We start from the raw sequence: 13,265 nt of genomic DNA, 5'->3' as shown, positions 1-13,265 counted from the left end.
AAGGCACTTGCTGCCTTTGTTAGCTCTTCAATAACCAGACTAGCTGGAGTGTGGTTTAAATTACTGTTTTATTAAGATATTGGTAAAACTTCAACAGTTTTTCCTGTATAAACAGCTTTCATAAATAAAATATGGATGACTAATACATGGTTAGAACTAAACTCGCGGGTGAACTGTAGAACAAGATTGCAAATGGAAAAGTCCCAACGCTGGTACATGATTTAGCTTGGATTTATTCACTTCAGAAAGAACATGTTTCATGAACAAGGTACTACAGAAAGGTCAGCAGGAGCACCCAGGAGCTGAGACTGTGCCTGGCTGGCCACGAGCAGCAGCAGCGCTCGGGGTGAGCTCAGCCACCTCCCCTGCTCTCGTCCCGAGGTGTCTTCAGAGGGAAGGAGAGGAAAGACCGGACAGGACAAGGGTTGCACGAGACCCTGACAGGTGGGGCTTGTTTGTCTTTAATGCTGGCAAGGGCTGTGCCATGGCTGGGGTGCCAGGGCTGGAGGGGGGCACGGACATCGGGCTCCGAGGTCCTGTTAATGCTTCCTTATTATTGCACGTGATACGAGGGTAGAAAGTTTTGTTCCTGTCGCAAAGAGGATGTGAATTAAAGAAAGATTGCCCTAAATTACAGACATGAACAAAGCTGCAGTATCCCCTTGGATGGCTTTGTTTATGTGACTGAGTGCCGAGTGAAGAAATTGTGCTGAAACAGCCCCTAATTTAGACCAATCTTTCTCATTTTTCTTTATTCCCGCAGAATCTTGGGGTCGGGAGGATTTGGTGAGGAGAGAGTGGACCTGAACTACAGCAGCCATGTCTGTGCACACAACTCCTTGTGCCTCATCTGCCCATGGGACAACTGACACACAGTGCTCCAAAAACAGGTGGAGTTTCTAGGATGATGCACCACCAGAAACGTGGTGTAAGTTAAGTTAAATCTGCTTGGACATTGTCCTCCAGCGCTGCAGCTCAGCAGCTCAGCTACGGACGGTTCTCACTCACAAGGACAATGGATGGCACTTCTAGGTAAAGAAAAGTTCCACGCGTGCGTTTCCACCCACCTCTAGTGCAAATGGAATGGGTGAAGAGCTCCCTGCCCTGTGCTGTTCTGCTCTCTGCACCGCACACGTTCCTCAGCCTTGGGAAGCACCGCGGCCCCCGCGGCGCTCACAGTGAAGAGCTCACGAGCCGGTTTTGAGCAGCTCCAGGCAAAGCAGCCCCGAGCCCCTTCCTCAAAACCACCACAACTGAAACAGAACAAAGCTAAAGTCGTGTTGTCACTGCTACCTCCTGGTTCTGCAACCACGGTCAGCACGGCGACCGAGAGGGATGCGGGGCTGTGTGGACGCGGCAAAGGGATACTTCAGCTCTTTATTGGAAAGATTTCGTTGTACAAATTTTCACCACCACTAAGATACACGATAAAAATACAAAACACAGGTCACAGACTAAATCTCAGTATCAACAGTTAATAAATACAATGAGATAGTTCTCTATTAGCCTAATATTTTACACTGTCACCAGATAGACGATCAAGGTACGAATACAGAACACTTAGATACCGTTAGAGAGGGATTATTGCTTACGTCAGCAAGCAGCAGATAAGGGCACAGGAGTTTGAACTGAAGGAACTACTTCCTATCACCAGTGGCATTAAGAGAAAACACTGCATTTCACAAGCACTGCTTTTTGTCTAGTGTGTAGAATCAAGAGCAGCATAATCAGACCAATAACCACTACTTTTAATATTATAGAACTTTAAAGGACTTACCTTACAAATGGTTCCTATCTACTCTATAAATATGCAGTTAGTGAAGAAATGAACACTTGCTCTATCTATACAATGGTTTTACCTGACCACACTGCAACTACGATGGTGGATTGGTTTTTTTTTTCTCCTAGCAAGATAAATGGGATGAGTCGCAGAATTATCATTTATGAATCCACACCTAAAAAAGCTAGATCCTTCCCAAAACAGCACACATGCAGTCCAGTGCTCTTCAACTGCTCCTGCAGACTGGGAAGAAGTTTTATCATCTGTGACGGGTTTGCATTCTCATTTACTCACATCAAGAATTGCACTTACACCACCTTTCTCTCCAGAACATGACAGTCAGCTAAAGATGGACTTTCAGTGAGTCATTATTACTGTGAATAATTTAAAACAAAGGCACCGCAGAGATGCCCCAGAGTTGCATATTTTACCATTTCATGGTTTCTCAAATTTCCTCGTTAAATCTGACTTGGACCAGAAGCTGCAGCTAAAGAGAACGTTGACAACAGCTAAGGCAGAATAAGATGGCAGATAAGAGCCAATGATCCCGTAAGATTAAAACAAAGTCTGAAAAAGATCAAAGGAATCTAAAGCCACACTCCAACTCCTGGTTGCTCACAAAGCCTTTTGCTGTTCATCAGATTGCTTTTAAAATAGTGCATCAAAGAGAGAAGCAGCGGAAATTGGCAGAATTCAAGCCTCGCCATCTTGTCATGTTGAATAATTTTCTTGACTACTTAATATTAAAATACTTTGCAAATTCTAGCTAAACACTAATACTGCTATTGTTACTGCTAAAATGATATGGATTGTTCACTAAGTGCCTATGAAGATTTATTTTGTTCATCCTCCTCCCAGTGCATCGCTGTAACACAGGGTAGGAACGGGATCTGGACTTGGTGGAGCTGATGGGAATCGGCCGCTTATTCACGTCCCAGTTACGGCTCCCCACGGGCGTGACCTCCCCTGCACAAAGGGCAGCCGAGCCCCTGCCTGGCCCTGCTGGGCCCGGGCAGCCGGAGCAGAGCCCTGCGGGGCCCCGAGCTCCTCCCTGTCCGCTGCGGCCCCAGCGCAGCCCCCGCTCTGCTGCTCCTCGGCATTGGCATCCTTTGATCGCTGCGCATCCTTCCCTACACACCCGAGCGCGCAGCCCTGGAGCTGCCCCTGGCTGTGAAACGCTGCCTTTGCCAGCTGGGAATCCTCACCAGAGCCACACAGCTCCTCCAACAGCTCCTGATCTCCGCTGGGACGGGCGGGGACAGAGGGTGGGACTGGACACCTCCACGGGTTGGGTTATCTTAAGACCTGAGATGAAGTTAAGGTGGGAAGAGGTTGGCTCAAAGCATTAAGCACAGTCATGTTCAACTCATTGAGAACAATTTCCTAAACTGAGAAATGAGAAAAATGCCACTAAAAGCACCAGAAAGATACGAAATTCCCTACACTGCACCTCCAGCTATAGGAAATAATTTCTTTAAACTGCAAGAAAAGTTTTCTTCATACTCTGCATTTTATATTACATGGGAAACAAAAAGGTAAATGATGAGTCTGTACCTCGATGGGAGTCTGAGACCAGAGCAGCAGGAGCTTAGTGTGTCCATTCCTAAGGTACCTGGTAAACCCTGTATGGCTTTTAGTCATCTACCTGCAAAAGTGGATGTAATTTTCTAATTCATCTTAACGCTCACCTGGAATAAACAGAAAGCAGAACACGAAAGGAAAAACAAAAACCCAAAAAACCCCCACACCTCGACTCTATTATGGAAACTTCCCCCTGCTCTAAAAAAATTTGGCAGTTCTAACCCAGATCCTTCTTTGAGTATTGCTCCACAGACATTTCTCAGGCAGGTGCAACCTTCTGCATGTGTAAGGAGCGTGCCCTGGCGTTGTCTGTCTGTCTGTCTGTCTGTCTGTCCACGTGCAGCGCTGCTGGGCTCTCCCTGCTGGATGTGGCTGACACTCGTGTGTGCGGGTGGTCGGGCGGCTGCGGCATTGCTGGGGGTGGCACCACCACCAAACTTTGTTAGAGATCCAAACAACTACATTGGTTAATTCCTAGTTCTATTTACACGGGGTTGAGCTTGGCAGGGGACTGGAGTACAGTTCGGAAATGCCCACCTCTTTTTTTTTTTCTTTTTCTTTTTTTTTTTTTTTTCTCTTTCTGATGATGCCAGTTTTATTTTGGGAATGTCTACTATGGGAGTCTGACAGGGGAACACGAGGGGATGGTTACATTTGACAGCATTGATGAAGGTGTGGGTCTGGTATACAATGACTTTGTCTTCGCATCAAACACTCGCTGTAAGAGCCGTGGCCGGGCAGCCTCCGCCACGGGGAGGGCCGGGCCAAGGCCCTCCTGCTCCTGCGGCCCCGGGCAGGGAAGGGCAGGCCGGATCCTTCTCCCTGGGAAGGCTCCTGAGCCCAGAGCGGCGTGTGAAACTTTGGTTTGAGCCTGGCTCCTCGCCGCCTCTTCCCGCTGCAGAGCCGCAAATGAGAGAACGCGGCTCGTTTTCCCAAGGATTGGAACAGTTCATCTTCCAGCCCGAAGGAGACGGGGGATGAGCCCCTGACCCTGTAGATGCCCTGCCCTGCAGCCCCCGAGCCCAGCGGGCCGGGCTCGTCCTGCCCGCGGTCGCAGCCCCAGGGCGCGCCGAGCTCCGGGGCCTCGCTCTTCACCGGGGAGCCGCTGATCCGACCCGCGCTCTTTGGTATGCCAGGACTAAACGCTTGGACTGGTGGCAGACATTTGGCACTCTGAGGTGTACTAGTTTCTGTTTTTGTCAGGTCTAAATAGCCTTGATCCTCCAAGGGGTTAACGCTGGAGCCTATGCTTAAGCTAGTTCTGTCGGTGAAGGAGTCCACCCGTCCTTCATAGCCTAAATCCGCAGGTGCTGAGCACTGGTGCTGGGGCCAGGGCCGTTTGCAGTCTCCATGGTTCTCCTTGTCTTCCCCGTTGTCTTCCTGCCCCCCTTGGAAGGAGTTCTCAGTCCAGTCCGACTCCTCGCTGACGGCGACCGCCGCGTTCATGTCCCTGAGGAACACCACGATGACCGTGATGTTGTCGCTGGAGCCGGCATCGCGAGCAGATGCCACCAATTTATGTGCTACCATGCTGCTGTCACCGTTATTCTCCTTCAGATGGTCAGCCACCACTTTGACTGCCTCATCGGGGTTCACTGTGTCGTAGAAGCCATCACAGGCCAGAATGAGGTAGTCTTCGGAGCCATCCAGCACCGTGGAGGCAGAGTCTGCGTCCCCACAGATGTATGGCTTGTGCTCAGCGTCCCCTGTGCAAGAACAGCAGAGAAACACAACCGTGGGTTTGCAGCCACAGCTTCCAGCAGCCCTTTATTAACTCAGTGTGGAGCCAGTGACTCTTAGCCCAAGTTAAAGCAATTATTTGGAAATTATTCCCTCAGACTGTAGGGGGAAAAATAGAGGTTATTGCTCATAGGTCTATCTTCAGCTGTATGTCAAATTTTGATGACTAGAAAATTAAAATTTTATAGTTAAAAAGCAAAGCAAGCCTCAAAAAGGAATGAAGGCTCTCTCTTACCAATAGCTCTGGAGACAGAGAGGCTCCCGTTCACCCTCCAGGCTCCAAACCAGACCACGCAGCCGCCCAGGGCCTCGATTCGCTTCTTCTCATCCTGAGCAGCAACACAAGACAGAGCAGTCAGAGCTGCACCACACACTCAGCACTCCCATCAACACCTGGATTTTCACAAACACAGCAGGCCCCATGAGCCAAAGGATTTGCTCACAGATCCAAACAAACCAGGATAGTGGAACATGCTCTGCTGCTCACAGAGATCTGGCATGGCAGCGCTCCCCAGAGCTGTACCTGTGCTGGTCACTGCCCAGGGCTGTTCACACAGCCCCTTCTCACCTCTCGATCTGGTTTGTGGGGTTTCATCAGTTCCACAGCTTGGCCTCTCCTCACCAGCATGACCTGGGAGTCCCCCAGCCAAGCCACATGCAGCATATTCCCTCGGATGAAAGTCACCACCCCGGTGGTTCCGCAGCGCAGACTCTGGAAAAAAATACATTTCCATTTCAAAGCATTTTCTTCCTTAACCCAGGGACAGAACACATGGAAACTGCAGCACAGAGCTATTCCCAGGGAGGAACAGGCAGTGCTTTCCCTACAGCTACAACTGCTCACTTACAGCCCCTCAGAGCCAACCTGGCTGAACACCAACATGCCCCATGGCATCCCTGGCATGGGACCTGCCTGCCAGGAGCTGGGCACTGCTGGGGCTGCTCCTGCTGCTGCCAGGCACAGCTGGGTGTTGGTGACCCTGAGGGCTGAGCCTGGGAGGCAGCTGAGAGTGGGAATGGCAGCAGCATCCCTCAGAGGGGCTGGGAGCTGGGAGAAGCAGGAGCTGACATTTTTATGGGATGTGAAGCTATGGACACCAGTGGGGCATGGAGAGCTCTGTGCTGATTCCACTGTGCCACTCTGGAAAGGCAGGATTGATTTGCAGTTCATGCTCTCAGTCCTGTTGGAATTATTTACCAATATAACCACACGGGACGTGCCTGGCTCGTCTGGCCCTTGCTGCTGGACCAAAGGTGGCAGCTGTGGTGGTTTCACCTGAGACACCTTTGGCTGGCTGGATATTGCAGCTGGGTGCTAGAGACAAGTCCAGGCATGCAGGAGCTCAGGTTTACCTTTGGTGGAGAAGCTTTAAGGCAATGGTGAAGGAAAAAGGAGTCGGGTTCTGCTGGAGGGTTCTGATCCAGAGCTTTACTCTGGCCTCTGAATGCAGCAACAGCTCCAACAGAACTCCCTGAACCATGTGGTTGTTGTGTCTTTTAACCCTGGGGAGAGGGGGCAGGGAAGGGGTAGGGATCCCACCAACCAGGTACAGGAGGGGAGGTCTCAGGGGACAAATGACACCTGGATGGCCCAATGTCCCCAGGGCTGAGGGCATCTTTTGAGCTCTGCCAATCACTCACTACCCTTCTGGAATGCCAGGACTGACAGACAGCCCTCAGCAGGGTCAGGGTGGGGAAAGGAGAGGTGATGGCACACCTGGGGAGATCTACAGGGATAAACCTGAGGTATCTGAGGCAAACCATGACATGGCACCACAGCAGAGCCCTCACCTCCCTGGCTGCCTTCTGCACGAAGCGCTCGTCGGTGACGCGGAAGGCGCGGCACAGAGCCTCGGCCGGGTCCTGCTGGAACATCTCCTGGTGCACCATGTTCACGTGCAGGTGGATGGAGGCATAGATGGCAGCATCCACTCCTCCATGGCCATCAAACACTGCAAAATAAGCTTGTTCTTCTTGGTCCTGCCAGAGGAAACACGGGGAGGAAAAAACTCAAGTGAAACCAACACGAACAGCTCATTGGATCATCTTAAAGCTTTGAACTTGGGATTTGTGCTGTCCTCATTAAACTGTAATTAGAGACAAAGTCTCCACTGGAGAAGCAAACTACCCTGACCACCTGCACTTGCATCAGTGGGAAATTTCCACCTTCCTGTTGAATTCTACCTGCAAAATGCAAGAGATGCCCTGTGTGGTGTTCTCAGTACTCCTTAGGTCCCATTTGTTACAGCTCAGTCACACAACTCAAATAGGAAGTGCCATTCTCATCAAATTGTGCAGGAGATTTTGTGACTGCAAAAACCACAGAGAGAGGAACATCCAATACAGTTTGCATGAAGTCTACATCATGATTGGAATCCACCAGGGACAAAATGCCAGTACAGTTAAAATGTGAAGCCAGCCAGTCTTTGCTTTCACTCTTCTTTATTCCTTAAATCTAAAATATATCATCTTAGATGTGTTTTAAAAAAACTGCATGTGCTCTCTCATCAGAAAATTGTGATTGCATTCACAAATCAAATACAGCAAAATCACTCATCTTCAAGGCAGTTTTCTCAGCTTCCCCTCCTCTGTTCAGAGAAACAACGTGGTAGCAGGAGACAGCAACTCCAGCAGCTCACACACACAACACCAACCCACTGACAGAGCCAATTCAACCTTGACAGCCAGCTCAGTGACTGGAATATTTGCACATTGTAATTTTTAGGTAATGGACTCCAACACAAATTGGAATAAGAAAGCTGACAATTGACAGGCAAAGGAAACATCTGCCTCTGTTTGCATTAATATCTTTTAAAGGTAAGAATGTGGATGGTGTAGAAGATGGTTATTAAAGTGACAGGGTGTAAAAAAGAAGTAATTATGCAGCAATTTGATCCTTAAGGTAAAATTCTTGCCATTTTCTTTTACTTTCCATTCCTGAGTGTCCAGTTTTATATCTCAAGGGAGAGCAAGAATGAGTGTCTGACCAATGGCAACATCAAGAAATTAATGGAAGGGAAGACAAGGCTACAGTTCCACCAAACTACTCACATTTCTAGAATTGTGTGTGAGCTCTCAGTCCTGTAAGGTTTGGGTTTGTTTTGGATTTTTTAACTTAATTTCCTTATTTTTGCTTTTGGCTTCTTCCTCCCAAGAGGAAGGCTTGAAAAGCAGAGCAGACCCACCCCAGCTGCCAAATGGCTTCAGAGATGAACTGTGAGGTGACCAACTGCCAACCCTGCTAAGATCCATCACCCTTCACTCCCTCAGTGGAAAACCTCCTGCTTTTCCAGGATGCAAACCACTGACCTGTGGCATTCACATTCTCTAAAAAAATCCCTTCACCCAGGGTTTTTCTCCTGGGAAGCCAAAAGGCAGTGAGAGAAGCCTCATAGAAAAGGAAAACAATTCTTATCTCATTTGCTTCTCTTGTGTTCTGTTCATGTGGAATGTGTTTGGAGATTGTTTACCCACAGGTGATCGTTCCATTGGATTCTGGTGTGAGTTGTTTTGACTGATTCTGGTGTGAGTTGTTTTGACTCATTGGCCAATTGGGGCCAAGCTGTGTTGGGACTCTGGAAAGAGTCATGAGTTTTCATTATCTTTTTAGCATTCAGTGAGTATCTTTTCTCTATTCTTTAGTATAGTATAGTACAGTATAGTATTCTTTAATATAACATAATATAATAAAGTAATACTTTATTCTGATAAGATGGAGTCAGATGCATCATTCTCTCCCCTTGCTGGTGGACCAACATTTACAATATCAACCACAGATTGTGTGTGTGTGTGCTCACCTAGAGGTTGAAGAGCCTGGACTGGACTCTGGAAAGAGTCACGAATTTTCATTATCATTTTAGCATTCAGTAATTATCTTTTCTCTATTCTTTAGTATAGTAGAGTATAGTATTCTTTAATATAACGTAGTATAATAAAGTAATAAATTATTCTGATAAGATGGAGTCAGATGCATCATTCTCTCCCCTTGTTGGTGGACCAGCATTTACAATATTGACCAGAGAATGTGTCAATTCTCACAGAATGTGTCAATTCAAGGTGTGAGCTCACCTCGAGGTTGAAGAGCATGTTGAAGTCGGGGATGCAGACGTGCTTGTCCTCCATCTTCCTGCGCATGTTCTTGATGGCGTGGATGGAGGTGTCGTAGTAGCGGTGGGGCTTGGGCTGCAGGGGGAAATCCTTCACCCAGCTGCTGCAGATCTCGTGCAGTTTGCTGTAAACCAAACGGGCCAACTTCACCGTCTCGATCTCTGAGGAAGGCACAAAGCACAGATGAAAGCCTTGAGAGTGTTATTAAGGCAGAGTTTTCTCCCCTGCATACATTAGAGAGATGAAACAAAACCATTTTAGCCAAGCAGTTGATGTCAGCAGGGAAATTCTGGGCTCTGATGCATGAAAAGAAGAAGCCAAAGTCACCATAATCAGCATTCATCAGTAAGCAGCTCATTGTTTGTTTGTCTTTTTAACTTAAACATTTCCCTGTGCCTTTGGGGAACTCATTTGCAGCAGCAGAGACAATGAAAGGCAGGAAAAGTGCTGGATCCCTGGCGTGGCCCTGCCCAGGGTGTGCAGCTCTGACAGGGACTGTGTCATGGCACAGGGTGCCACCTACAGAACCCACCCTCACTGACAATGACACACTGGGTTTGGACCAAATTCCCTGTTCTAAACACCATTTCATTGCAGAGCTGAGGCAAGGCTGTGGAAACAATCTGCAGAAATTACCAGAGTGATTTTAAGGTGTTTGTGCACTTTCAGCAGTGCACAGGTGCCTTCTTAGCTATTCCCTGATTTCCTATTATTCCCATATTCCTGACAACGGTGTGTCAGAGAAATCTGCATGAGCAAATGACAAAACCATAAAGGCCTCAAATTTAAGAAAATGCTGAACTGGCACTCCTGAGAAATTGTCATTTTAAAACGTGAAAACTCAGGCACCTGACATTTGTTCTGAAATCCAGGAGAGGAAAACAGGAATTCAGCATCAGAGCTGAACACATCCCCATCTCTTTGTTCATGATGGCTCACCAAAGGCAGGATCCTCAAAGCTGAGCAGCAGCAATCCAGGAGTGCCAATCACTCCTGCAGGAGGAGGGGCTCATGCAGGGAGGAGAGGAGGGAGTTGCAGCATCTCTCACTTCACAGGAATTCTGTACAGAGCCTAAAAGCAGCATTTACAAATTCCTGTCCTAGGTCTAGAGTGAGCAGGGGGCCCAGACCCTTAGGAACAAATATTGTAATATTGTCCCAGCTCTGTTGATTATGGGTTGGTTCAATCAAGAGGTATTAAGCTGAAAATACACTGGATAAATAACCAAAAGGAACCTTGAATCCTTGATCACACAGCTTTAAAACCAAGGGGTGGAAATCAAACACTCCCACAGTGTGAGTGGGGGGTTCCTCACCCCACCTGTGCTGCTCTCTCTGGGACCACCAGAAATCTCCCTGGGTAATTATTTAAAGAGGGAACACATCCAACCTGAGGTGTCCAGGTTCTATTTTCCAGAGCAAAGCTCACAGATTTTGCTCTCCCATTCCTCATGTCCAACCTGACATGTCCAAGTTGTATTTTCCAGAGGAAAGCTCACAGATTTTGCTCTCCCATCCCTCCCCACTGGGCAGACATGGCAGAGTCACCTGTGGCACCTCTGCAGGAGGGTGCCAGTGAACCCAGGGCCCTGCTGAGATCCTCACTGCCCTTCCCAGGGGACCCTGGGCGCTGTCAGCATCATCAGCAACTGCTCGTGAGGTTAAAACAGGAGAATAATGAAATGCCAAATAAAAACCTCCCCCTCACAGCTGGAAATTACTCATCAATTGTTAATGCTGCCACGCTGAGCCAGAGCTGACTCAGCTGGCACTGCAGTTGTGTCATGGAGAATTTCATTTCCCTCCTGCTGCTCCCAAATCCCCAAGGTTGGAAGGAATGCTGAGCTGCACCACAGTGAGTGGGAAATCCAGCTCAGGCATTGCTGTTCCCAAAGATGACAGGGCAGAAGGAGGGTGGAAAGGATACCAGGATCCAGGTCCTGCTTTTTAGTGTCATGTTTTATGAGCTGTGTTGATAACATGGACAGGTCAGAATCAAGGTTTTCCTTCATCTAGGAGCTCTAGATCCCTTTGGATATCTCTAGGATCCATCTCCTAGAACCTGGAACAACTGGGTAATGGACATTAGGATTTGCTTTGTGACATCTCCTGGAAATCTGACACCACCACCAGGTCCCATGGTCCTGCTATCCAGCCTCTGCTGGTTCCTTAACAAAGCCAAACTTCCACAAGATTCTCTTCCTCCACACACAACAGGTGATGTTGTGGTGTGCTGTAATGTCCCATTTTGGCCTTCCAGGTCACTTTCCCAGGTGTCCCTATATGTCTATCCCTTCCCCCTTACCCCCATGCTGAGTGAGTCCTGTCACTCACTCAGACTTAACATTCCAGCAAGGCGTCGTGTGGTTGGTCAAGTTCAAAGGATGCCCCTCAGGCCCAGAGGTCATTGGCCTGTCTGGGTGTCATCTTCCCCTGAGACCCTGCCCCTCTCACCTGGTTGGTGGCTCACCTGTACCTCCCCTCCCCCTGTCCCTGAGCTTAAAAAGGTGATCAGACCATGCGGTTGGGGTTCTGTTGGAGCAGGTCCTCACGTTCAGACCTCTGTAACCATGGAATAAACCCCTGGACATTAAACCTTCCAGCAGAATCCTCTCCTTTTTCTCTTCACCATCGCCTGAAGCTATTCCTCTTGAGGTAACGGGGTTCCAACAAGCCTGGACTTGTTCAGTGCCCAGCTGCAACCACCAGCAAGCCAAGGTATCTCTGGGGTGATACACCGCAGTTGCTGCCTTTGGCCCAGCAGCGAGGGTCAGACTGCCCCAGGCACGATCCAACTGGTAATATTGGGAGCCTTTTTTCCAATACAAACCCTAACCTAAATGTCCTTAACCTGACCTTTCAAACAAGAAATCCAACATCATTCAGGTCTCATGGAAAATCTCTTGCAGCTGGAAGAGTCATGGCCTGTGACTCAGATATCCAAAAACACATGGTCACCCCAAACACAACAGACCCCTAATCTTGCAATTCTACATTTGTGGACTCCAACCAGTTTTTCTTCTTGTAAGATTTGCATTCTTCTGTCATGGAGTTTCTCATTTCTCTCCCCACCAAGAGCTGCTTTCCCCACTCCTAAGCACAGGACATGATTTGTCACGTTGCAATTCTCAGAGTGAAATGTGCCACTAAGGAAATTTGAAATAGCTTTTTTTTATCTTTCAGCAAATTCAAACTTGAGGCAAATCAGGTAAATGTCTCCTTGTATTACACAGAGTAAAAATCTTTCTGGGTTCATAAAAACCTGACACAGAACTGGATATTAAAGCCAGGCAGTGAAATTCAGCTTGGTTTCACATTCTGCAGCAGCTCAAACAGCATCAGGGCACAGTGAACTCTGAGCATCAAACTCCAGGATGTAGAAATCCCATTTTCACCACCTGCCACACTTTGCTTTGCTTTCTTCCAAAGCATTGAAGCATTGAATTCTCCCAGTGTGGCACCACTGAGGGCAGATCTCCTCTGAGCGCCAGCCCAGGATTCTCCAGGACTCCCTGAAGCGTCTCCAGGCTGGAGCTGCTGCTGCTGTCACCACTTTTGTCGGGGTTTGCTGGGCCAAGCCTGGCCCTGGTGGCTGCTGAGGCACTGATGGAGCAGCTGGGGCTGCCCCTGGATCCCTGGAGGTGCCCAAGGCCAGGCTGGATGGACCTTGGAGCCCCCTGGGAGGGTGGAAGGGGTCCCTGCCCATGCCCATTGATCTTCAATGTCCCAAACCTTTCTGTGATTCTGTCATTCTTATGTCCTGCTTTAGAAAATTATCACTTAGATTATTGAAATTGTATGTTTGTATGAAGCTGTTGCTTTACTACAGGCCAGAGGATTTCTCTCTTCCTCTCCCCCTAAACCCTCACATTTTAACACTCACACTGCATCAGCAAAGGGATATTTTATTTCCAAGTATCCTCATTATGACAATTCACCTCAACAAACTGCATCTGGAGCCCTATTCTTAGTGCCTGCTGCAGTCTGTTCCCATCTCAATCTATGTTTGCCTCTGTCTTACAGCCTTAGATATATTTAAATGTCAATTTCTGTAGGT

At 48.3% G+C, this 13,265-nt stretch overlaps 1 protein-coding gene across 1 annotated transcript in view; it reads right to left on the bottom strand.

Moving 5' to 3' along the window:
• Positions 1-49: 49 nt before the first annotated feature.
• Positions 50-13,265, bottom strand: part of PPM1E (protein phosphatase, Mg2+/Mn2+ dependent 1E) — a 63,475-nt gene continuing 50,259 nt past the window's right edge. The window contains exons 3-7 of the mRNA XM_059486774.1: positions 9,170-9,369; positions 6,893-7,081; positions 5,670-5,813; positions 5,337-5,430; positions 50-5,067 (exon numbers count right to left, since the gene is read on the bottom strand). Of these exons, the coding sequence (XP_059342757.1) occupies positions 4,010-5,067; positions 5,337-5,430; positions 5,670-5,813; positions 6,893-7,081; positions 9,170-9,369 (1,685 nt within the window). The 3' untranslated portion in view covers positions 50-4,009. The remainder of the gene's footprint in view (positions 5,068-5,336; positions 5,431-5,669; positions 5,814-6,892; positions 7,082-9,169; positions 9,370-13,265) is intronic.

Source organism: Ammospiza nelsoni, chromosome 21 (assembly GCF_027579445.1).
Source record: "Ammospiza nelsoni isolate bAmmNel1 chromosome 21, bAmmNel1.pri, whole genome shotgun sequence".
NCBI lineage: Eukaryota > Metazoa > Chordata > Aves > Passeriformes > Passerellidae > Ammospiza > Ammospiza nelsoni.
The sequence above is the reverse complement of the archived record's forward strand: the minus strand, read 5'-3'. Positions and strand labels throughout refer to the sequence as shown.